Source organism: Pelodiscus sinensis, chromosome 7, assembly GCF_049634645.1.
Source record: "Pelodiscus sinensis isolate JC-2024 chromosome 7, ASM4963464v1, whole genome shotgun sequence".
In the NCBI taxonomy this organism is placed as follows: domain Eukaryota; kingdom Metazoa; phylum Chordata; order Testudines; family Trionychidae; genus Pelodiscus; species Pelodiscus sinensis.
The window spans coordinates 37610266-37634899 of NC_134717.1; the positions used below are offsets into that span (position 1 = coordinate 37610266).

At 40.0% G+C, this 24634-nt stretch overlaps 1 protein-coding gene across 3 annotated transcripts in view; it reads right to left on the bottom strand.

Moving 5' to 3' along the window:
* LOC102458957 (sodium channel protein type 2 subunit alpha-like) overlaps window positions 1-24634 on the bottom strand; it is a 167254-nt gene that overhangs the window by 9301 nt on the left and 133319 nt on the right. For all 3 annotated transcript variants that reach the window (XM_075933532.1, XM_075933531.1, XM_075933530.1), the window contains 4 exons: window positions 20778-20900; window positions 10870-11151; window positions 4653-4706; window positions 1565-1702 (listed from right to left, as the gene is read on the bottom strand). In XM_075933532.1, the coding sequence (XP_075789647.1) occupies window positions 1565-1702; window positions 4653-4706; window positions 10870-11151; window positions 20778-20900 (597 nt within the window). The remainder of the gene's footprint in view (window positions 1-1564; window positions 1703-4652; window positions 4707-10869; window positions 11152-20777; window positions 20901-24634) is intronic.

Below are 24634 nucleotides of genomic sequence, written 5' to 3' on the forward strand. Positions count from 1 at the left end.
CTGAGTTCTCTTCCAACCCCATGATTTTAGGAAATTAACTCTCTTCAGAAGATCCCAGTCTAAAGAGAATGTTTTCTTGAAAACTCCATTACAGATGACAAGCCGATGTCCATTTATTTAGCATGTGTACACAGTAATTAAAAGCCTGTGTGATCTGACTTGGGCTTGCAGAATTAAGGTTGGGGGCAATTTTAATTGCAGCATAGACTTCAGTTTTGGGCTGGCCAATGTGCTCTCAGACCCTGAATGGTGAAAGGGTCCCAGAGCCCCAAAATCTATACTGTAATTAAACAGACCCACAACCCGAACTCCTGAGCTCACATCAGATGGTATGGGACAGCCATGGCTGTCTAGTTGCAGTGAAGTCATACCTTGAAAGCTCCATGTGAGAAGGAGCTGGTAACAGACTTAGATCTAATGATATAAGGCCCATTATCACTTTATGAAATATGATTAACTGTTCATCAGCAATTACCTATTCATATACTTCTACTCACTCCTTGGGTGTGTCTAGACTACAGGGTTTTGTCGACAAAAGTCCACTTTTGTCGACAAAACTATACCTGCATCTACAGTACCACCAAGTTCTGTCGACAGTACGTGGCAGTTTTGTCAACGGGAGGTAAACCTCATTCTACGAGGAATACGCCTTTTGTCAACAGAATTCTGTCGACAAAAAGTGCTATTGCATCCACACTGTGCTTTTTCAAAAGAGAGCATTTAGACTCTTTGTCGAAAAAGCGGCTTGTTTTGTCGACAGAACTTGCTGTAGTCTAGACGCTCTTTGTCAACAGAGGCTTTGTCGACAGATACTCTGTCAACAAAAAAACTGTAGTCTAGATATACCCCTTATGACAATTATTAAGAACAAATTTGGGTGATGGTCAGTGCTCTCTCTAAACTGTGGGACAGCACAGCTTCACAGGTGATTAAACAGCCCCACCTAGTGAGAGGCTCAGGGTTCTGTGCAGGGAGCTGACTGGGTGGGGCTGATTAATCACCTGCGAAGATGTGTTGCCCTGCAGCATACAGGGAACAGTGGTGATTAGTGGTGGGATCACCAGGGCAAGTACATGGTCTGGAGCAGTGCCCAGACACCTAAAGTCACAATCTGCTTTAACATTTCTTATCAGTATGGGTATGTCTACACTAGCTCGTTAGTTTGAACTAGGTAGGCAAATGAGGGCAAACGGAGTTGCAAATGAAGCCCAGGATTTAAATATCCTGGGCTTCATTTGCATGTTCCTGGGCGCCGCCATTTTTAAATCCCCCTTAGTCTGAACTAACTTCCCGCGGCTAGACACGGCAGTTAAACATTAATTCGAACTAAATCCTTAGTTCGAATTAACTGTTACTCCTTGTGGAGTAACCCTATTGCACTTAATTTAGTACTTGATCAAGTTATGCATTCCCAGATTCAAATATGGCCCATGTTCCCTTTAGCTGTGATGAGAAAGCTAATATAATGATTCTCATTCCCTATACAAGATAATCATTTCAAGTTCAAGTCATTTATTTCATTTTCATCTCTTCCTGATGAGTGACGAAATGCTAGAATACTTATCTTCTTTTTTTGTTGGTTGAAGTTGTCTATGATGACACCAATGAAAAGGTTCAAAGTGAAGAATGATCCAAATATGATAAAGATGACAAAGTAAAGGTACATGTACAGGTTTTCTTCATAACTGGGCTGTTGTTCTGTCTACAAAATAAAGAGAAATAGCAAAATATCAGCATTAAATAATAAGAGCCCTACTCTTTGAAGATGATGTTTCAAGTACCTCCTAAAATTCGACAATTATTTGTGCACTAGAAGATTTACCCGGCATTCCTTGGGTCCTTAACTCAAGTAAGTTTTGTTTTTCTTCATTTAAAATCATGGTTCTGAGGTGGGGCTGGGGATGAGGGGTTCAGTAAGTAGGCTGTCCTGAGGAGAAAGGACAACCACAGCCCTATGTCTCGTGGGAGAGAGATACACAGATAGAGGCTACGTCTATACTGCAGGTTTGTTTCGGAAGAAGCTTTTTTCGGAAGAGATGATCCGAAAAAACTTTTCGAAAGAGCACGTCCACACACAAAAGCACATAGAAAAAGCAATGCGCTTTTTCGAAAGAGAGTGCCCAAACTGATTGGATACTCTCTTGCATAAAAGGCCACCCAGAACCACTTCATCCAGGGTTTTAGGTCACCAGTTGCTTCTGAGTGCTGGTGCCCAAGTCTCGCAGAGACACGTGCTTAAAGGGACCCTCTAGACAGCCATTTCTCTCCTTCTCCTGCATGCTTGCTACCTCTTTGAGGGACAGCAAAGCTCTCGCCGTGTCTGCTGTGGTTGCCCTGTTATTTTTGGATGCCAGAGCTTTTTCCTTTGTGCCATGGAGCTGGAACTGCCCCTGGGCGTGTGATGGCCCCTGACGGTCATGCTACAGTTTTTGCAGCACTTTGTGCCAGCTGCCTTTCTGGTCCTGCAACAGCTGAACCCTGAGCTCATTCTGGGGAACCTCTCCTTGGGTGCGGGTGCTACACTCTGGCAACTGCACCCCACTGTGGAGGGGCATTTTTGGAGGCTCAACACTAGTTTGGTCTGGTGTCACCAGCTGGTCATGGAGCATTGGGACGACCAGCAGTGATTTCAAAACCACTTCTGCATGCGGAAAGCCACCTTTTGGAGCTGTGTGTCTGGCTCACCCCTACCCTCCAGAGACGTGACATCTACCCGTGGCCTGCCATCCCCCTGGAGAAGCGGGTCGCAATCGCCCTCTGGAAGCTCGCCACCCCAGACAGCTACTGGGCGGTGGGCAACCAGTTTGGCATGGGGAACTTCACTGTCGGGGCCCTCCTCATGGAGGTAAGGCACTCTGGAGCTGCAGTCCCTGTATTGGGGGTGGGGGGAGGAAGGGAGTCCTAGAAAAGGGGGTCCCTCGGGAAAGGGAGGTTGGGGGGAAGCCCCATCCCCGGGGGCTTGTGCCATCCCACCTTCACACAGTCCTGATGCTGAGGGGGGGCGGCCTCATAGCGGGTGACTCTTGTGGTGTTTGGGGGAGGAGGGCAAAGGAGGGGAGTCAGACATGCACCTCCCAAGGGCTTAGGCACTCCCTCTCTCATTCTTTGTTTTGTGTGTTTGTTTGTCTCCTTCTGCAGGTTGTGAGGGCCATCAACACGATCCTGCCATGGAGGGTCGTCTGTCTGGGAGACCTGGACATAACCGTGGCCGGATTTGCTTCCCTGGGGTTTCAGAACTGCAGGGGAGTGATCGATGGGACCCACACCCCAATCCATGTACCGGACCATAGAGCGGCCCAGTATATTAATCAGATGGGCTACTTTTTGATGGTAGCCCTCGGCATGTGCTCTGAGTATCATTGTGGTCCCGGGGCTTCCAAAGTTGAGTAGCCCTGCCATTACTGATCAATGGGAGCTGGAAGAGTGGAGTCTGCAGGCAAGGACAGCCTGTGGAGACCCCCTGTTCTGCCTTTCTCAGGGGCTGCAGGGATGTGCCACCCACTTCCAGGAGCAGCAATTCCCATAGGGATAATTACAGTACTCCAGCCACAGCAGGTTAGGCATTTTAGAACTCACTACTCAAAGAATTATATTTAAGTGTAAGAGAGAAATGAAAATTGTGAAATGCACAGACTAGTCAAAAACTAAAACTAGCACACTTTGCAACCAGTACAAGAAGTAACAACAACCCCCCATGTATGTGTTGGATTGGGAAACGTGAGTGAAGGAGAGTGTGTGTTTGTGAGAATGACAGACATACGAACAGTGTGTGAGAGTGGCAGGGATTTGTATTGACAAGCTTCCTCCATCCCCTTCTCTCTGAATGGAGATAGGGTACAGAAGTGAGGGGATGAGGACCCTGACATTAGCGACCTCCGTCTTCTCTCTACCACACCCTGCACAGAAAGCAGGAGGCTCCCAGGGGGGCAGCTCCAAGACAGAAGAAAGGAGCAGTATGACAGTGGGTGGAGGGGCTACTAAGTGCCAGAACTTGATAGCTTCTTGGCCAAAACAGTCAGGATCACCTGTCAGAGGCTGCAAGATCTACCAGTAGATCCTGATAGTTCTATACAGTATAACTACCAGATCCAGGCACATTCCTTTATCTTGCTTTAAGTTATTATAAGAGAAAGCTGCATACCAAATTTGGTGATTCTAGTTTTTACCATTTCGGAGGAGTTCTTGAACAAATCAGCTCATAGAAAGACAGACATTTCTAAAATATATAGTAAGATTTCAGTAGACACCAGGTACACAAAGCTGGTAAATGCATATGTAACACTTGGTATATTAAAATGCAGGTTGTCTATGCACACTTCCGAGTCATACATGAAAACAGGATGCAGAGTGACAAACTTAAGTAACCAAAAAGCTAGAAAGCCATGAATTTGGTAATTCTTGAGCAGTATTTAAACATTCTTTGTTAGCCTTTATTAATCTATTTTTATTCAGTAAGTAAAATGTATTGTAAACTACTGTAAGAATTGCTTCATTTGAAACGTGCACTTCATTACTTTATAAATTTAATCTGAATAGAATATTTGCCATGTTTTAATCTGTCATTTTCACTGCCATTCAAGTTAGATATTTATGTGTACCTTAGAGTCTACCCACTCTAAACAAATAATCTTGGAATATGCTCTTGTACTTACATCAATGGAATCAACAGCTGCATACATGATATCCATCCATCCTTTATATGTAGCCTATGAAAAGGCAATGTGTTAAAATTGTGTGTCAAATTTCAGATCAAACCATATATTAACTATTTTATAATCATATTCTTATGAATGAAATAACCTCATTTCCCACACAATGTACAGTAAACTTCCGATAATCTGGCACCTTTAGGACCTAGGGGGTGCCGGATTATCAAATATGTCAGACTATAGAAAAGAGGGGACTATGAGAGGTCTGGGGTGGAATGGGGGGGATGCGCCCCTCGGCGCTGTGGGACCAACCCGGCAACACCCCAGTTGCTCTACCCCAGGCATCCCCAAGTCAGCCACTGCTGAAACTGACCAGCGGCTGACTCGCGAAGCCGGGGCAGAGCAGCTCCAATTGTCTGGCTGCCAAGAGCACTTCTGGGTTCCAGATGGTGTCGGACCATTGGATGCCGGACCACTGGAGTTTTACTGTATTTGCATACTCATAGAATAAAATAGTAAAACTTAAAACATAGCTATGATAATTTTTTTTGCCACAATTTTTGGGACAAAAAATGTCAATATGGCAGCATTGAAGCATCTCACAAATTCTTGTCAGTTTTGCCAAATTGTTTCTGTTAAATAATTTTTTTACAAATAAAAAATATTACATTTTGACATTTTCTAAATAAAATGTTTCAATTTTTCCATCCAAAAAAACTTTTCATGGTCAAATCTACTTTAATTTTATCAGATATGCAACATGTTTTAAAAACTAAAAAATCAAAATGAAATGTTCTGTTCAACACAAAGTAAATTTTTCTTCAAATTTTTGGTTCCCCAAAAATTAAAAAAAAATTGTTTGACCCAACTTCATTTTTTTTTTTTTAAGAAGTGACTTGTTGGTGAACCAATTAATTTCATACTTGTAGAGCTCTAATTTAAAGCTAGCATATTGGAAAGTGATGAGAAACAACAAAACAATTTCCTAATTAATTCAGTTGCTTTTTTTATGATCACAGAATATCTCTAAAGAAATTCTCATTGTCTGGATGTGTTTGTTATTTGAATTATTATAAACACTTCCTAAGTCCAGAGATGAGCTCAGCTGTGATTAACATCTGAGCTAATCAGTCATACAACATGGTAATGTTTTTGTTTCCACTTTATGACTGTTACAAATATGAAAAAAAGTTTTCATAGACCACCATGTCTTTAAAGGATTGGAGCAGCATACAAAGAAAAAAGTAAAAGTAAAAGCAAGCAGACATGGAAAATTTTATGTATTTTGTAACTTTTCATTTTGAGACACACAGGCTTTGCGGTTAGCTTCATCCCTAGAAAAAAAATCTAACGTTTATTGGCTGAAGACAATTTTAATTAAATTTTCTCTTATCACATTCATATAAAGAAAGTCCTATTTGGAAAAGCTGTAGTCAAGTTTCTGTAATAGCTTCTCTTGTTCCAGGTCTGGAAACAAGTTAATTACTCTACAGTTGGACAGGCACTGTCCTCTTACCCTGGATAAATAACTGAACTGCATTTACTAATCTCTGTTTAATTTTCTGTCTGGCATTCCAAGATTTCTTTAAAAGCCACTCTGCCAGGGTTCAGGACAGCAGCATTGGGAATGACAGATAGGTCTTTATGGCGTGTTAATGTTGCAGCAGCATCCCAGAACTAATAATCTTTTCTGGTCATTGGCATTCACAGTAAATAAGGTAAAGAGTTATATAAGTAAAGAAGGAGAGAAAAAAATGCTAAACATGTTACACATTATGTAAATGCAAGAAAATCATCATAGCTTGGGCACTCAATATAATAGCACTAGAGAGAAATAGTTTGTTTGGTTGTGTGCAAAACTCAATGAGCAAAACCAGCCAGGTAGGGAGTTTACAGATTATAGAGGATCTGGCGTAAGCTGTTGCCCAGATAGAGAATGGTGCACAAGATGAAAGTACAGGCAGTCCCCGGGTTACGTACAAGATAGGGACTGTAGGTTTGTTCTTAAGTTGAATTTGTATGTAAGTCGGAACTGGTACATATTGTAGGGGAAACTCTAGCCAAACATTTTTTTTAGTTTTGGATAGCATAGGGAAAGGTTAACTCCCCTCTAATGTTTGTTTTGCTGTCTGTTCCCCTGTTCAGAAGATTTCACATCTATTTCTGTCCCTGTGACAAACTCAGGACTAAAGGAGTAACTCATCAAATACCAAACGGCTCTGCACCATGCTTTGAGCTAATAGCTTTATTTCCACACACCACCCAGGGTTCTAGGAGGAGGGTCCTTTTTTTGCTAACACAATGAGGCCAGCACTTTGTTTGTTTTGGTGGAGTCTTTGTTTGCCCAGGGAGCCCAGCATGTATAGGGGGAGGAGGGGCGGAGAGGCTGCTTTTGTCTGCTGTTCGGCAGCCTGTTGCTCAGGGGAGGGGGCAGCCTGTTGCTGGCAGGGGGGGAGGGGGGAGGCGTGCAGGATGCGAGGCCGCGGGGGCAGCGGGCGTGGGGAGGCACTTTTCCTCTGCCCGGCAGCTCTGCGGGATCCCTGTCCCTGTGGCCAGCTGCTGCAGGCAGAGGCCAGTTGGAGCCGGCCGAAGAGGAGGAGGAGGTGGATTCTAGGACCCAGGTGAGCGAGCCCCGGGGACGCTGCTGCGCTCGGGGAGCCCGGCATGTATAGAGGGGAGGAGGGGCAGAGAGGCTGCTTTTGTCTGTTCGGCAGCCTGTTGCTCAGGGGAGGGGGCAGCCTGTTGCTGGCAGGGGGGTGGGGGAGGCACTTTTCCTCTGCCCGGCAGCTCTGTGGGACCCCAGTCGGAGCCGGCCCGAGGAGGAGGAGGATCCTAGGACCCAGGCGAGCGAGCCCCGGGAATGCTGCTGCGCATGTGCGGGAGTTGCCTCACCCCGTTCGTATCTAGGGATCCGACGTAAGTCGGATCCATGTAAGTCGGGGACTGCCTGTATATCTGAAAAAAAGAAGAGTTGAATTATTTTGGAGATACTACATTTCATGGTTATTTGTCTTCTGAGGTAAAAATGTTGATCCTCCAATGTTATTCTCTAGGATTAGAGGAAAGGGAACATGAGGTTCATTCTGTAGTGAACTGCAAGGTCAAATATACTAATGGGCAGGATAGAAACTGCCATTGTATAAATAACATTTTGCTTCCATAGTGTCCAAAAAAGAAAGCGTTCAAGAGACCAAATATGGTGCCAGGGAGAAACACACTAAGATGGAGTAAGAGCAGCTGTAGGGGCCCAAAGTTATGGAGAATCTCAGGGTACTGCTATCTCTGCTACTCTATACAGGTCACCAGAAGTACAAAGACAGCATCTGAAAGGAGGAAACCATGATTGTGGAACTTCTTTTTTCCACTGACATCAGCTGTCCAACGAGCTTAACATTTTTGGGTCCTAAAAACAACACACAGCCCAATTGCTGCAATGTATATACAGTGCAGAAGAGCCACAGTGCAGAGCAACATAGTTAAGATGGAGGGAAGCCTCTTTAATAACTACATAGTGCGCATGGACTAGGGATGTGAAGAACTAGTTGACTATCCGATAGGCAAATGCTTATTGAATAGTCGACAGGTTAGTCGACTAGTCGCTTCCCCTCCTCCCCACTTGCTGCCTCTATCAGAAAGAGGCAGCATGGGGGAGGGAGGAAGAGGAGGAGTTATTTCAAAGCAGCAGAGCCACTTGGAGCCTGGGGCCAGACCCCAGGTTCCACACAGCGCTGGTTCTTTGAAATGCAGGGTGCAGCCAGAGGAAGCTGGGGTGTCCCCAGGCTCCTCACGGCATTTCAAAGCGGTAGTGCCACGTGGAGCCTAGGATCAGCTGGTGACTCCCCCACTGACCCTGGGCTCCATGTGGTGCTGCCGCTTTGAAGCACCACAAGAAGCCTGATGCCAGGCTCCCTGTAGCGTTTCAAAGTGCCAGTGCCACACAGAGCCCTGGATCAGCAGGGGAGTCTCCAGCTGACCCAGGCTCCACATGGTGCTTTTGCCTTTGAAGTGTAGCTACATTTAAAAGGTGGAGGTGCTCTACCGACTATTCGATTAGTCAATATTTAATGCCTCTAGTATGGACAAGTACTCTCACTTCAGAGTCAGCAGAGTAGCTATAGTCCAAGAAAGAACAGCTTAACCTCTGCAGGAGGACTGTCTTCATATGTAGAAGTACTTCCAAACACTGGACAACGTTGACCATTGTTCTGTCTCTGTCAGCAGCTAGTGCTACAAGCTTCAAGGGAAGGTACAAAGAATTGATTGACAGCAGCCCTGATAGCAGGGCCGGAGCCAGGCCTGCAGCATTCTGGGCTAATGGGGCCACAGCAGCACAGCGGCGTGGCAAGAGAGGTGGGTCATGGCACCCCAGCAGGGATACAGCTGGGGCTGGCAGCTAGGAGGGTCGGTGGGGCTGGGCGGGAGGAGCAGGGCCCAGGACCTCCCCTGGTCTGGCAAATTCCCTCATTTGGGACCGGTCAGGTCCCAAGGGTGCTGGATCAGAGACATTCAATCTGTAGTGACATATCCATTAGCACAAACTGCCCTTGTCTTAGAAGCAGCTGTGGCATGTGCCATTACACAGTACCATGTCAATGTGAGAAATGTCACATTGACACCAATATAGTAGAGAAACTGAATAGTAAGAGGATGAGCTCTTCCCTTCTTTCTGGGCTCTTTACTGGAACCTTCTTATTGCATTTAGCCTCTCTGTAGTTGAAATGACTGTGAAGTGAAATCACTTTCAGTGAACATAAATGTGAAAAAACCCAAACCTCTGTTCAAATAGGCAAAGACCATCCTAGTGTGACCTGGGTTGATGCAAGCTGAGTTAATTTAAAGGAAATTATCATCTGGCATTTGCTCAACTCTTCTGTTAATAACTACTTATCAGATATAGCAAAACTGGTACTTCAAGAAAAGATAAACACAATAGTAATACTTTTTGTTCTTAACACTGTAATCTCTACTATATAAATAACAAAATTGGGTAAAAAGCAAACCATACAAAAAGCGTAAACATCTAAACTTTACTAGAAACAATGTATCTATTGATATGCTGAATATATGTGAAATTGATATTCAAATACACAGTCGAACCACAACACATATAACAAAGGCAGACACACCCCTGTACTCCAGATATTGTTTATCCCTCCTTAACATTAAGTGCAGATTCTCCCAAGATCAATCTTAATGGAAGCCAGCCAGCAGAGGGCTACCTGCTACAAGCTCTAGAATTTGAGAGAATAATAATTAGCACATATTTATGTGCACAAATGTTTTCCTGGAAGCAGCCTGTCAAGCGAACCTGATTAGATATGCATGTTCCTGTCTTAATTGATTTAATTCTACAGATGGTCTGCTAGGGAAATACTTGTGTTTGGAATCATGACACTAATCAGTTCTCCTAAAAATAGTTGGCCTAGTGTTAAACAAAAGCCCAGAAAGCTTGGGTAACGGTTGGAAAACACCTGAACTGGAAAAAAAAAAAAAAATCAGGAGCATACAACATGGAAAAAGAAAAAGGTGTTTTATCACCATTTTACTTGGTTTCTAATTTTAAATGACTAAATGTATGCCCCTTCATAATATTTGCCCTGAAAATTGGGCAAGGTCTTGCAGTTTGCCTACAGGGTTACCATAGTAAAAAATCACATCTGTCTACTCCCTGCATAATTAGATAGTGAAATTTTTTTAAAAAATAGGCAAATTTTATTAAACTTGACTCCATGGTATTGGAATGTTTTATTGAAATCTGTAGATACCTGGGATGAGCTTTAACTTCCTCCCCTCCCTCTCCCCACCAGATCTTTCATTTTTCATTTAATATATTCTGGCTGATATTAAATATCCCTCCTTTTACAAAACTTACATATTACCATGCCAAAGTGATTACAAATACAAGTATTAAGCTGCTTGCATGGAACATCATCAACATGTAAGTAAGCAAGCCCGCCATTAATCCCTGATAAACGTCCAGAATATCTGCTTTGGAACTGCATTTTTGTAAACTCCGTGGAAACTTGCTTTTGGACTTCATAAAAAACAGTTTCCTCCTCAAGACTCCTAAATTTTTATATTTTAAATGCACAAACAGTTTCTATAATACATTACTTATGACTATATGGCAAGATAATGAAAATGAAGAGATCCAATTTCACTTCTATAAACCATAGACTTGAAATTAAACTATAAAAATATACACCAAATTTTCACTTACTACTTGAAGTAGAGAAAGATAGCCAGCTCCAACATTATCAAAGTTTACTTTCACATTTTTCCACAGGACATCTTTACTGATTTTCATAAGAGCCTCACAAACAGTTTTATTCTCAACCTCTTTTCTTGGAAACTGGTTGCCAGTTGTGGTGTTAACACAGTAGAAAAACTTGCCAGCAAATAAATTTACTCCCATGATGCTGAAAATCAGCCAGAATATAAGGCAAACCAGAAGTACATTCATAATAGATGGTATTGCTCCTAAAAGGGCATTCACAACTACCTAATAAACAAATAGAGAGAAAAACTTGTAAGAAAACTTATGGTAGCAAATTAGGCATTCTTTGAAAATGGATAACAGCAAAAATATTTTATTACAAAATGTAGTTACAAATTATCTCATTTTTCAAATATTAATAACAAACCACACAATGACTAGACATGAAAAAGGTAAAGACTAAAATGTTAATATGAAAAATAAGTTTTTTTAAGTGGCAAGACAGAATCATACAATGTGTATGCTCTTGGGGAAAAAAAATAATACCTATTAAAGAAATATAACAGTCAAATTAATAAATGTGACAAATCATTACTGATGAACATAATGACAGATAAGGACTGATTGAGCTATAGATCTTTGCAAACAGTACAGAGCTTACTTTACAAAATTAGGATTTCAAGAATTGTAAAACACATATTACCGTTACAGTATATGTATTCGTACATTATTATTTTACTTACTGAAACAGACCACTTTGTATTATATATTCATTTGGATCACAAGAGTGCCTTTCAAGCTCCATTTGTAATAATCTTATTAGGTATTTCATATGAAAAATATGATTTTCTTTTTTCAAGTGTATATAAAAGCACATAAAGACTCACTTTATAATACGATCAATATTTTTACCATTATATTATAGGTAATTAGCATGGCAGAAAGAAGAGTGCCCCCTCCTGGTAGAATAATGAACCTAGTATGGTATCCCCATTAAGGATGTTAAAGACTAGTCGACTATCCGATAACTATTTGCTTAAAGGATAAAATAGAGGCAGCAAAGCGGTGGGGGGGGGAAGGGCACTTCAAAGGGGGCGCTGCACAGTTGATCCGCAGATCAGATATGCGGCAGGCTGCTCCTTTAAAATGCTACCTCCAGGCATTTCAAAGGGGCAGCTGCTGTGAAGCCCAGGGTCAGCTGGGGACTCCCAGTTGGCCTTGGGCTCCCCGCAGCATTTCCCCATAACAGGGAAGTGTTGCGTGGTACCTGGGGATTCCAGCTGACCTGGGCTCCTAGCAGCATGCAGCGTAGCATGGAGCCTGGGGTCAGCGGGGGACTTGGCTTTGAAATGCACAAGGCTCCATGGCTTTGAAATGCACAAGGGCCCCCATTGGGGACTCTTGTGCATTTCAAAGCAGGCATGCTGCGTGCAGCCCGGAGTCAGCAGGACTTCATGCTGGCCCCAGGCAGAGTTCCGCATTCCTCCTTTGAAATGTACAAGACCCCAGTAGGAGCTCTTGTACATTTCAAAGTAAGAATGTGGAAGTGCCTATCCTCTAGTCAACTAGTCAATTAACTGCATTTTAACATCTTTAATCCCCATGAGAGAATAGTTTTGCCTCTTCACTCTCAATCATTACATTTCTACAAAAACTTCTACATTAGTTCTAACCATTGGGATTATCACTCCTTTGTGCAAGAATCCCCAGAGAACTGAAGAACCAATTTAGAATGTTTAATGAAACTGGAATTTTTTCCACCATACTCAGCCTTTAGGAATCTTTCTGCCCAGTATGTGTTGATCTGGTGGTGCACTATGATACCTACAAGCAGCAGTTGGTTGTAGAGCACATACACTCCAGTCTTACAACATCTAAATCCATCTTGCAAGTGAGAATATTGATACTTTAAGTTATCTGCATATCTGGTGAGATCCTAGAGAGATGCCTGGTGATTGTCTTACACTTAGCTTCATTTCAGATATATCAGATGCTTTATGCTTCCAATTTGCATCTTAGCTAATTCTCTTGAAGTAGGGTGGACCAAAATGTTAAATGATCTCCTGACACACATGAAACGTGGAATTTTCTTTAATGATGCAATATGCACAAGCATTGTGCCATTAATTATAAGTTTTCTAATCCGATAGAATTTTGAGATGCTGCTGCTCTTCTACAAAGTGTCAACTACAAAGAAATGATTGTACATAAATAGATGGCATGTGGAAGAAGAAAAAGTCCTCGAATGGACTTAAAAAATTAAGCTAAGGTTTCCTATGGAAAAAAATGAGTCTGATCCCAGATTTAATCAGTTGCTGATTTTGAACCAACAATAATGTTTGTAGAGTTAAGCTGTTTTCAGACCTTCCTCTATGTCTTCCTGAAGGTAATCCAATCTGGCTAATATCTGTGACTTACAGGGATAGCTATTTATGACTTAACTCTCCAAAGGGTAGTCCATATTCCCCAGACCATAGTTCCTTAGCAACTAAAGTCAAAGCTAAATTGATGGCTTCCCCTTCTCCTTGATTTGGGATATTATATTTATTTCAGTTATTTATTTTAGGAACTTCAAGTAAGTTGGAAAAAGTCCACCCTATGGCATCCATCCTCAGGTTTTGGATTTGCTATACTAGTGGAAAAATAGGTTTTTTTAAGCTAATTGTATAATCATCTTCCTGGAGAGGGGATGTGTATATAAACTCTTGAAATGAGATTGCTTCTATTGGAATGTGAACCAGATACCGAAGGTCTGTATCTTTGTACATGACCTAAAAGCTGAGAAACTGAAAAAAGTGTTCTGTAGTGAAAATGATGTGTCCTTAAGAAATCTCTGGTGACAAGAAGGAAAATCAAACAGTTTCCTGGAGATGTCACAATCATTGTTGAAGTCAGGATTTTCATAATGGATTTTACCTTCTTCATTCATTTGTTGTTTGAGTTCTAGGAGTGACAATGAAGTAGAGAGAGGACTAGTGGAGATTTTTATTGCTTAAGAAATCATATTTCTGATGTCTGCTAAAAGGCAAAAGGACCTATATCTGATCTGAGGAAGTCAGTAATATAAGGCTCTAAAATATACGTGCCCGAAAAGTGTGCCAAGACACCAACTGCTGATAAGAAGCCCAGGGAATATTTGTAACCTAGAAACCTCAGAGGGGAAAAGAGAGGGAAAACTTTGAGTACTGTGTATCATTTGAGACTCACAGTATATGTCAGTTTCAACTGGGAATGAGCTGGGAATTATGCAAATAGGTCTTAGGCCAGTGCACTAAAAATGGTAGTGTGGACATTGCAGCTCAGACTGGAGTTCCAGATTGGAACCTTAACAGGATGTGTAGGTACAAAAACTTGTCTCTCTTACCAACAGAACTTGGTCCAATAAAAGATTATTTCATTTCCCCACTTGTCTCTAATATCCTGGACCAATATGCCTACAACACTTCATACATTTATATGGCATGCTATTCTGCTTTGTATACAGTAGATGGCATGAATTAGCTACTCTTGGATCCTAAAGAATTTGTAGCATCCTAGAGAATGTTTTCAATTTCCATCACTGGATGATGATTCAGTGATACAGTCCACTTTGTAAATAATTTGTTTTGAAAGATAATGGGGTATACCTGGATATCAATTAATGTGCCAAGAACAAAGATCAACCATAAAATTAAGGGTGTTGGCACTTCAATTAAAGGAATTAAGGATTAAGCTATTCAGGCTGTGCATATTTAAGTATATTATATGAATGACATTCAGAAATATTCAAATAGCTATTGACAGCATATGAGTCCTATTTTAAATAAATCAATTTCCTTAGATGATTAAAACTAAATATATTTTAAAATTCAAATTTACTTTTCAATTTTTATATTCTGTTACATTTCACACAGTGGGTAATGACAATAATCTGACTAATTTCACATTTGTTTCATAAATTTGGTATTTTGCCTTCACAGGTCAAGGATTAAATTAAAAGTAAAAACAAAAATATCCCAAACTATGAATATATTTTCTAATAATAATGAGATCTGATAAAATTTGCTGTCCTCATAACAAAATGTTAGGTTTTAGTTACGTGTGTCTACGAAAATGTTGGACAAGGCATGTTTCTGAAACACAAGGAGAAAAGTAAAATGTAAAATTCTATTTTCCTTGGTATTACCCACAACTGATGGAAATCAGAAGCAGGTTGAAAGGAAACAAAATGGTTGTCAGATTTGGGTGTTTACATTATCGGGATTCTTGCAGGAAAACAAAGCAATCAGTTGGTGAGAAACAATGACTGTATAGAACAGGAAATAAATAGTTTTTCTACAATAATCTTGTTACGTCTTGCAGTATAGTGGCTTACAGTGTACCTTTTAAAGCAAAACTACCAGATTCACATATGTAGGGGTACATCTACACAGCTCCATGTAACTTGAAATAAGCTACGCAGTTTGAGCTATGCAAATTGAATAGCTTATTTTGAAATAGACCACCATTCAGACAAGTCCCTCAATCCTTGTGGAATGAGGTTTACTGGGACATCGGAATAACAAGCCCATTATTTCAAATATATTTTGAAATAACAGGCTTGTTTCTAAAATGCGGAAAGTTCTATTTTGGGACACTGGATGTATCCTGAAATAGTGCCACAGCCTAGACATACCCTCGGTGAGCTATATTATAGAGGGAAAGACTGAGTGGGGCTTCAATGGTAAGTGGGTCAGGTTAGTGGGGCCATAAAGGAGGAATGAAAAATTCAAAGAGACCATGGCTCAGGAAAGAACTAAGGAGTCAAAGACTTAAAGGCTAAATTGGGGGATGGGAGGGATATTCAAAGCTGCTAAAATAGAAACTGAAAAGGATTTGGGGAAAGATTAGAGTGAAGGCTGAGATAGCTGGAAAGAGGAGATAAGAGTCTTGGAGCAAAAGTGAAAATGGCTAGGAATTCACTTGTGCGTACAAGTCTACCAGAAATGTTACAAAACTCATGACCTTGGAAAACCTTGTTTGTCTGAGCTTGCTGTCAGAATTCATTGATGGAGCTCTAGACAGAATACAAATCAAAAGATGTTAGTAGGACCACAGCAATTGACTATACTATTTTAGGTGATGTTTTACTCATATTAATATAATATAAATATTATTTCATTAATTCATGTGCAAAAGAGAGAAATGCAATTACCTCAGTCTGTAAGTATCTGTACTATGTGAGCAGAGATGAAAACTAGTGAGTTGGATGTTTTTTCTCACTAAAGAAGAGACTTTAAGATGAACTGGAAGTGGCATTCATATTTCTGGGGAGACAAACTGTTTATATGGATATGAAGCTCTAATGTGAGTTACCTTTTTGAAATTAGAATAATTGGGCCATATTTTCAAAAATTAATGCCCATATTTTCTTCACACAAATTTTAGGTACAAATAAGTGTGGGACAATCACATGTCCAAAACTATTCTAATTTGAATAACTATTAATTCTATTTTAGACACTGACTTGTGGACACAACCAGTTGCTCTTGTGTCCAACTGACTTAAGCTGTGAGGTTATGTCTACAATACAGCACTATTTTGGGACACTTGAGGTATCCCAAAATAGCTATTCCGCATCTTTTGAGCACTCCCATTATTTCAAAATATAAGGTGCCCGCTACTCAGATATCCCTGTAAACCTCATTCCACGAGGAGTAAGTGATGCTTTGGAATAGCAATCTATTTTGAAAAATATGCTGTGTAGACAGCGCCAAATTTCAAAATAAGCTATTTTAAAATTAACTCAAAATAAAGCTACGCAATTTGTGTACCTCAAATTGAATAGCTTATTTCTAAACAAGGATACAGTGTAGACTCACCATGAGTGAAAATAAGGACAGGTGAACACCAGGCTAATGATGTGATAACCCCCTTAAGAGTGAACAGGGAATATATTAATATACAGACTAAGTTACCAAGGAAAATATAGTAAACTAACTAATAAACATGTTATTTATTTTAGATATATTCCACTAAGTGCAATTTGTGCTTCACAATACGTAGATTGTACTAACTAAAGAGGATGCTCTGTCCCAAAGATCTTATAATCTAAAAAGACGCACGTGGTTACAACACAATATTTAAAAATACATACAGGTACCATATAGGCAAACACGGAATGATGTGCCATCATTGAAGCTGGAAGGCTTCACAGAAGGTTTTGATGAAGCACTCAAGGGAGGAGAGTTACAGCAACCTGTAAGAGTGGTTCACAACTAAATGGATTATGGAGAGATATTAGTCTATAGTTAAGGCTGCAAGCAGATTTTTCAATCCATATCTGATTTTGCCTCATAATCTTACTTTTCAAAGGGGTGTTTTCATTTACTATTTAGTATGTATGGTCTTTGGTCAGAGGCTAATATTGCAAAGTGAAGTAATTCAAAACTTAGGAAATGCCAGAATGAAGGCTACCTGTTCAACCTTAATTCTAGCCCCTTGTGCATGTGCACTATGATATATATTTGTTGTGGTTTTTTTAAACAAATGCATACTACTTTTTTCCAAACAAACAAACACCCCTTTCTAGGCACCTAGAATGGAATATTTCAGTTCACACTGTTAAATTTTGGCAAAGTTATACACAACTGAAAACAGCTTAAAATAGGAAGTGTTGGGTAATCCTAACTGCAGATACTACTGCTTGTTTCTGCCTTATCAATGGGCTAAATTTTAGATCAGGTCTTGCATAAGCTGTTTCTTTTTCACTTTTTAAAAACAAATAAAAGGAAACTTTGTTTGCAGACATGTTTTTTATTTCTCGTTTTCTATTATAGGATCTGCATAGGAATTCTCTTCTTCCTCTCCCTTAAAAACAAAAAAACAAAAAAACCCACCTCCTCCCTGCCACCAATCTTCCATACAACTTCTCTTTCCTTTCCCAGAAAAATAAAGAACATTTATTAATTTGTTGATATTTTAAGGCAGGGATGGGGAACCTAAGGACTGAGGGGCTGGATGAAGCCCCTGGGTTGCCTGGATCTGGCCACCGAAGTATAGGGCCTCCTTCAGCATAGGGGAGCGTGTGCTGGCACTCCAGCATCCCCGCTGCCTCCCTGTAGATCCCTGGTCCCTGACTGCTTTTTCTTGGGCCACACAGCCACATGGCAGGTGGCAGGAGGCTGCTGGGGTGGCAGCCAGGGCTGGAGAAGCCGCAAGCCATGTGGTGGGAGGCTGCAGCAGAGGCCGAGGCTGGAGGAGCCACAAGTCGCATGGTGGGAGGCTGCAGCAGAGGCCGAGGCCAGAAGAAAGAGGCTGCTGCGCAACCAGGACCGGAGGAGCCATAAGCTGAATGGTGGGAGGCTGTGGCGGCAGCTGGAGGAGCTGCGTGACAGGATGTTGTGGTGGTAGTCAGAAGAGTCACAAGCCAGATGGTGGAAGGCTGCTGCACGGCCATGGCCAGAGAAGCCATGAGCTGCATGGGAGTCTAGGCAGAAGAGTGGTGAAACAAGTACTGAGGTCATAACTTATGGGCCTAAGACTGGGTGGGGAGCAAAGGTACCAGCTGTCTGTAGTGGTGGGAGGTACCAGGCAAATAAATGCCAGTGGGGGGAGGGCAAGGTGCAGGGTCAGACACAGGTCTCTGGACAATGTGTGTGTGTGTAGGGAACTGACAAGATGTGGGGCTGAGTCCAGGTCTCTGGGCAGTGGTGTTTAGGCTGTGGGCCCTAGGCCCAGGTCCTGCCTGTTTGTGTTTGGAGGTCAGATAGCATAGCCCTGGCTTATATACTGGTGGCAATGTAGGGGCAGATTACATGATTGGGCACAACTACAGGGTGTGGGGGGGGGGGGGTAGGCAGCTAGCCAGGTCTATACAGCTGGCTGCATGTGGTTCTGATGGGGGCACAATGTGTGTTGGGGGCAGAAGCCAGCAAGTTGGGTGGTTTTCAGGGTGGGTAAGGTGCAGGGTCATGCACCTTGTTAATTATCTGTTGTTTTAGTATTTTGTTAGTAACTGGTGGATGTCATACATCTAAACAAGTGCACATGACATCAATATTGTTGCACAAGGCAAAACTCACTCTGCTCACGGATGGAAAATCTTAGAGGGAATACTGGTCCTAAACAAACTCAATAGATCTCTGTAAGAAAAACGATATGAACACACTTTCTTCCTACAAAGTATAGGCTAGTAGATCACAACAGGAGAATCAAGAAGAATCCAATGAAGAATATCCCATTCTATCATAATTCAAGTTAGGTGTTTTCATTAGTACAAAGAATCAAAAGAAGTTCACATAACTCACATCCAAATAGAGGTTCCTTGCACTAATATAAGATTCAACTCACTTTTCTTATCATAAAGCTTTTAACTATTCCTCTGTGGACCTCACCACCATAGAAAGTGTACATATCTAGTCCTCAGCTGCTAAGGACCAGGTATCCAGAAAGAGCTTATAATGATGAAAAAGTGGAAAAGTTTTTCAGAAAAACACACAGTCATGTGCATATGATGATCACTAAATAAATCCTTCTTCCAATATCCTAGCTGCAGCATTCCAACTTTCACTCTCCCTTCCTCCACGCAATCTGAATCTTCACAACATATATAAACGTCTGCACATTCTCGTCTGGTTCACCTTGATCCCCCTTTTTTCTCTCCACTCTGGTACTGACATCTCATTTCAGCAAGAGAAACATTCTCTTCCTTCTCCCACAATACAAGAGCAATTCTTCAGAAAATCCTGGAAGAGCACTGAAAGTATTCTTATTGTTTTATGCTCACCCAGAACTTGATGCTTCTGATGGCAGTTTAGGATTTGATGATGAGGTGATGGCTAGAAGGTGTTCTCAGAGTTGTGCAAGGGAGAAAAGGGCTGGTGGAAATGGAGGAGCTTGTTTATTCTCTGCTTTTGAATGTGAAAGCAGACAAGGATGCTGCTGCAGAAAACCTGTGCTTTTTTTTTAAAGCAACCAATCTAATGCAGCCAATATTTACCATCCATTACAAGTTATTTCATGTTCTTTTTCTGATGCACTTGAAAAATACACTTCCTCTTTGAACTCTTGTGATTGAGTCAGAGTTCTATATAAACTAAAGAAACATCCAAAGAGCAAAGAATAAAATAAGAATTATATTTTCCACACCACTGTCATAAAGAGAATGACAGTAGTTATTGCAAAATTCGTAAAAGCACACTGAATAAGTATTTCAACATAACTTGTAAGAGGTATGTTCATGAAACCTTAAAAAAGAAAAACATCAACAGAAGAAAAATACTAATCAAATCTATATTTTCCCATGTCAAACAGGTATTATACACTAATTCAATTTCTGTAGAAAAGAGAACCAAATATATTATGGGTAGGGAAGTATTTTTGATAAACATCTCTTACTGCAATCAGGATATTTTAGTTATTGTGATTAACTTCCTAATAAAGTAAAAGGATCATTCTGTAGTTTATTCCCTATAAATTTCCTCTGACAGCTAATAGATATAAAAACTAGATTTAAACACTTCTCATTCTACTTAATGAGTTTAAGAGGCTCCTTTTCTATACTGACATCAAGCCACTTTGCACACTATATATTTTGCATAGTTTATATACAAAGTAATTTAAAGATTCGACTATAAAAAGTATACTTTGAAAATAAGCTAATTATGAGAAAAATACAAATAGTATTAATTTACTTTTACATTTGTAACAGCTAGGAATCGACAGTTAAAAATAAACTTCTCAAGATTAGAGATTTACTGTCCCAAATAAACACAGCCAATACATAAAATTGCATATGACTAGAAACACATGAACTGTAGTTCTGTAGAGCTCAGTAACAGATGTGCAATAGAGTGAAGACAGTATTCTATTTTTTTTTATTTCTTGTCATGTTTGTACAAACTGTTGCTTTTTCTGAAATAAAGATTTCTGCTTCTTTTATTTTATCTTACCCTCATTCCTTCAAATCGTGACAAGGCTCTCAAAGGTCTCAAAGCTCGTAGTGTTCGAAGTGATTTAATTGGACCAATTTCAGAAAAGCCCAAAGCATTAGCTGTTAAGCTAACCAAAGAAACCTGCACAAATAAAAAGAAACAAACAAAGAAAAATTATTTGCATATACCTTGTATAGCCCTTTAGAAAGAGTCAAGGGCTGTGTCTAGACTGGCCAGTTTTTCCGGAAAATCAGCCGCTTTTCCGGAAAAACTTGCCAGCTGTCTACACTGGCCGCTTGAATTTCTGCAAAAGCACTGACGATCTCATGTAAGATTGTCAGTGTTTTTGCGGAAATACTATGCTGCTCCCGTTCGTGCAAAAGTCCTTTTGCGCAAAAGGCCAGTGTAGACAGCCCAGATTTGTTTTCCACAAAAAAGCCCCGATTGTGAAAATGGCGATCGGGGCTTTTTTTGCGGAAAAGCTCGTCTAGATTGGCACGGACGCTTTTCCGCAAAAAGTGCTTTTGCGGAAAAGCATCCGTGCCAATCTAGACGCTCTGTTCCGAAAATGCTTTTAATGGAAAACTTTTCCGTTAAAAGCATTTCCGGAAAATCATGCCAGTCTAGATGTAGCCAAGATGTAATGTCTAAAAGGAGGAAAAGTTCAGCCTGGAGATTAGGAAAAGATTCTTAAATATCCTATAGTTCAAACAACGAGAACAACTGGATAATGGAAAAAAAATGGGGAAAAAAGAGAAATTCAATTGTTTGTGAATCTCTGAAGTTCTTAGTCTCTTGAACTATGATACTATCATTACATACATGCATACATTCATGAACAGGTTAGAAATAGGAAGTACAGGTTGAACCTCCCTAGTCTGGCACCCTTGGGACATGACCAGTTCGGAACCAGAGAAATGTCCAGAACATGGGAGGTCAATATTGTCTAGTAGGATTACCAACACATCCACTGCTTATTGGGCTGTTAGAAGACATTTAGGGGTAAATTAAGAGTTAAATAACAGTACAGAACACTGAGAGCTAAGAATGGTGGTGGTACACAAACTTTCTGAAAAGTGGGCATCCAGTTTATTAAAATCATTCTGATGATGGATGTATCTGGACTGGAGAGTTTTGGACTATACAGGTTCCACCTGTACTTTAGCAAAATACAAATTGTGAACTAGACTAAATAACACAAACAGTGCTTTTCTGACACTTCTACCCTTGAGAAATAACGGTCTGGATGAATCATAACATTCCTAGGAAAAATAGTAGAAGATTGGATGGTTTTCTCCAAAATTCATACGAACACAATATTTTGAATGTAACAGTGTTACTACCTTACTCAGTAATGTTTCATAAAGGGCATCATAGAGAAATTCTGGCACAATTTCTCATATATAAAGTTTGTTACACTGATGAAATCTTGTAACCTTTTAAACTTACTTTGCTATAAATTAAGCTGGAGAGAAGCTACACCAAGTAGAAAGAATCTTCTGCAAAGCAATACAGATCAATCTACACTTTTTGGTCATGTATGTATTTTACCCATTTGCCTTAAAATCATACCGGAATCTTACCACTCTCAACCAAAGGCCGTATCTGGAATCAATGGGAATTTTGACATCAGCTTGCATTGTAAAAGGATTAGGCTTAAAGTCCTTACAAACTCATAACAGTCATATAGATAAGGCCCAGTATCCTGAAGTCTGTTGAGAATTCAGGATACTGCTAATCAAGAGTTGATGTGTCAATACGTCAATACTTAGTTTGTTCAATCAAGCTTGCATATTATTAAAGACTTTATATAAAGGAGCTTGTGCCAAACTCGTTTATATAAAGGATGCTATATATTGAATTCCATAGCATCTTTCACAAGCATCAATGTACACTAAAAAGTAATCAGTTGTAGGCTATTCGGTGCAAGAAAAGGAGTTTCTTTTTCTCTATAAATATTGCTTAGCTCCGTAGAAGTCTTCCTGTTATAGGTTTACCTCCATTACCTAGACAGAGGACTGTCAGAGTAAAGCTGCTTAGAATGATCATTCACAGATCTGATTATTAATTTATTCATGGTAGGAAGTACTCCCCCTCCCATTGCCAACAGCCAATACAACAAGAAAATTCTTTCAAAAATTTTCTCAAAAATTGTTTTCAATAGCTGGGGCAAAAAAACGTTGTTTAGTTTTGCAAAACCTTGGTTAGACATAGGATTTGGAAAACCATAAATAGAAGTGGTTTGGATCTTACTTCCATTGTTATCAGCACGATCCAAGTTTATAGGGGATGAAAGACTTTAGGTTGGCTCAACTCTTTACTAAATTCAAAAATCAAGCCACAGAAGATGTCAAGCACCTGTAATTTTCTACCAAATGTAATCACAAGGTATAAGTTTAGCAGAATTTGACAATAAATGAATATATGAAGCATTAGAAAATCAGGAAACTTAAAGAATCTAAAATAACCTTCATTTAATTGAAAGATTTTTTTCCACTTAGGTTTCATTAGTTGGACTGAAAGTATTTTTCAGTTAGTTCAGAAAGCAACACAATCAACATAAGAACATACTGAAATCTGAAATTACTTTCTTCCAGAAAAGAAAAAGCTTATTTACTTTTCTAATGGGCAAGACTGTTATGGAAATTACACTACCTTAAGTATATTACTGTAGGAAATAAATATTATAATTTATTTACACAGAAACAAAATAGAATATCATTATTTCTGTTGTTATAACATAGATTGAAATTATCTGTTCACAGCCTAAATCCTTCATGAAGTATTTTACTCTATTACTATGACAGTATTGTAGTTGTGACAAAATGTGGCATAAGGAAGTTTGTTTTTGTTACTATTTCTTTTCTGGGAAATAATATTCTACATTATAGTACAGATTTGGAGCAATTCTTAAGACAGCTCTTCAGGAGAGAGCCACAAGAAGTATTAAAGGATTTGAAAATAAGTCTTTCAATGATTTGATCAGCCTGTATAAATACGCACATAGAGAACTGAAATTAGATAATATAGGGCTCTTCTAGCTAGCAGACAAAAGGCATATTTTGCTGTTACTTAACTTATAGCAACTGGAGTTTCTCAGGATGTGTGGTTTCTATGGCTATGTCTGCACTACGAGTTTTCTCAGCAAAAAATATGCTAATGAGGGACTCATTTGCATGAGTCATGATCTCATTTGCAAATTTTCTGTCGATCCATTTTGGGCTGGGGTTTTTGCGCAAAAAACAAGCAGTGCGGATGTTTTATTTTTGTGCAAAACACCTTTTTTCACAAGATTGGTATACCTCCTTTTTTGGGGCATAAGGATCTTGTGGAAAAAAGGAGTTTTTGCACAAAAAGAAAACGTCCATACTGCTTGCTTTTGTGCAAAAATCCCAGTGCCAAAACAGATAAGATAAGGGAAGAAAATGTCACACAACGAATGCGTTATTGCTAAATGAGAAAATCTCCATTCTATCTCATGACATTTGCAGCAACAAGAAGTATCCAGCAATAAAGAATAGAAGAAAAGGTTCCACAGCCAAGATTAAAATAAAAATATGTAAAATTATGAGATCATTGTGTTTCAAAAATTTAACAGCTAGTTTTTTTTATCAGATAGTTGTACTGTGTCATTTGGTGAGTAACCAGGATCCTTAACCTATCTGGTTTTCTGGATACATGCTCTATCCTATAACACATGCTTTTTTTATGAGAATTCTCATCCAGCTACAGCAGAAGAATCTATGATAAGATGACTTCTTTTGGTTCTACTGTGAGAAGTATAGTACTGCTGACAAGTTTTATTTGGGAGCATATCAACTACTGAGTGATTTTAGTGTTAAAACTGATAACTTTCTTATGTGGTGTTAAGTCTA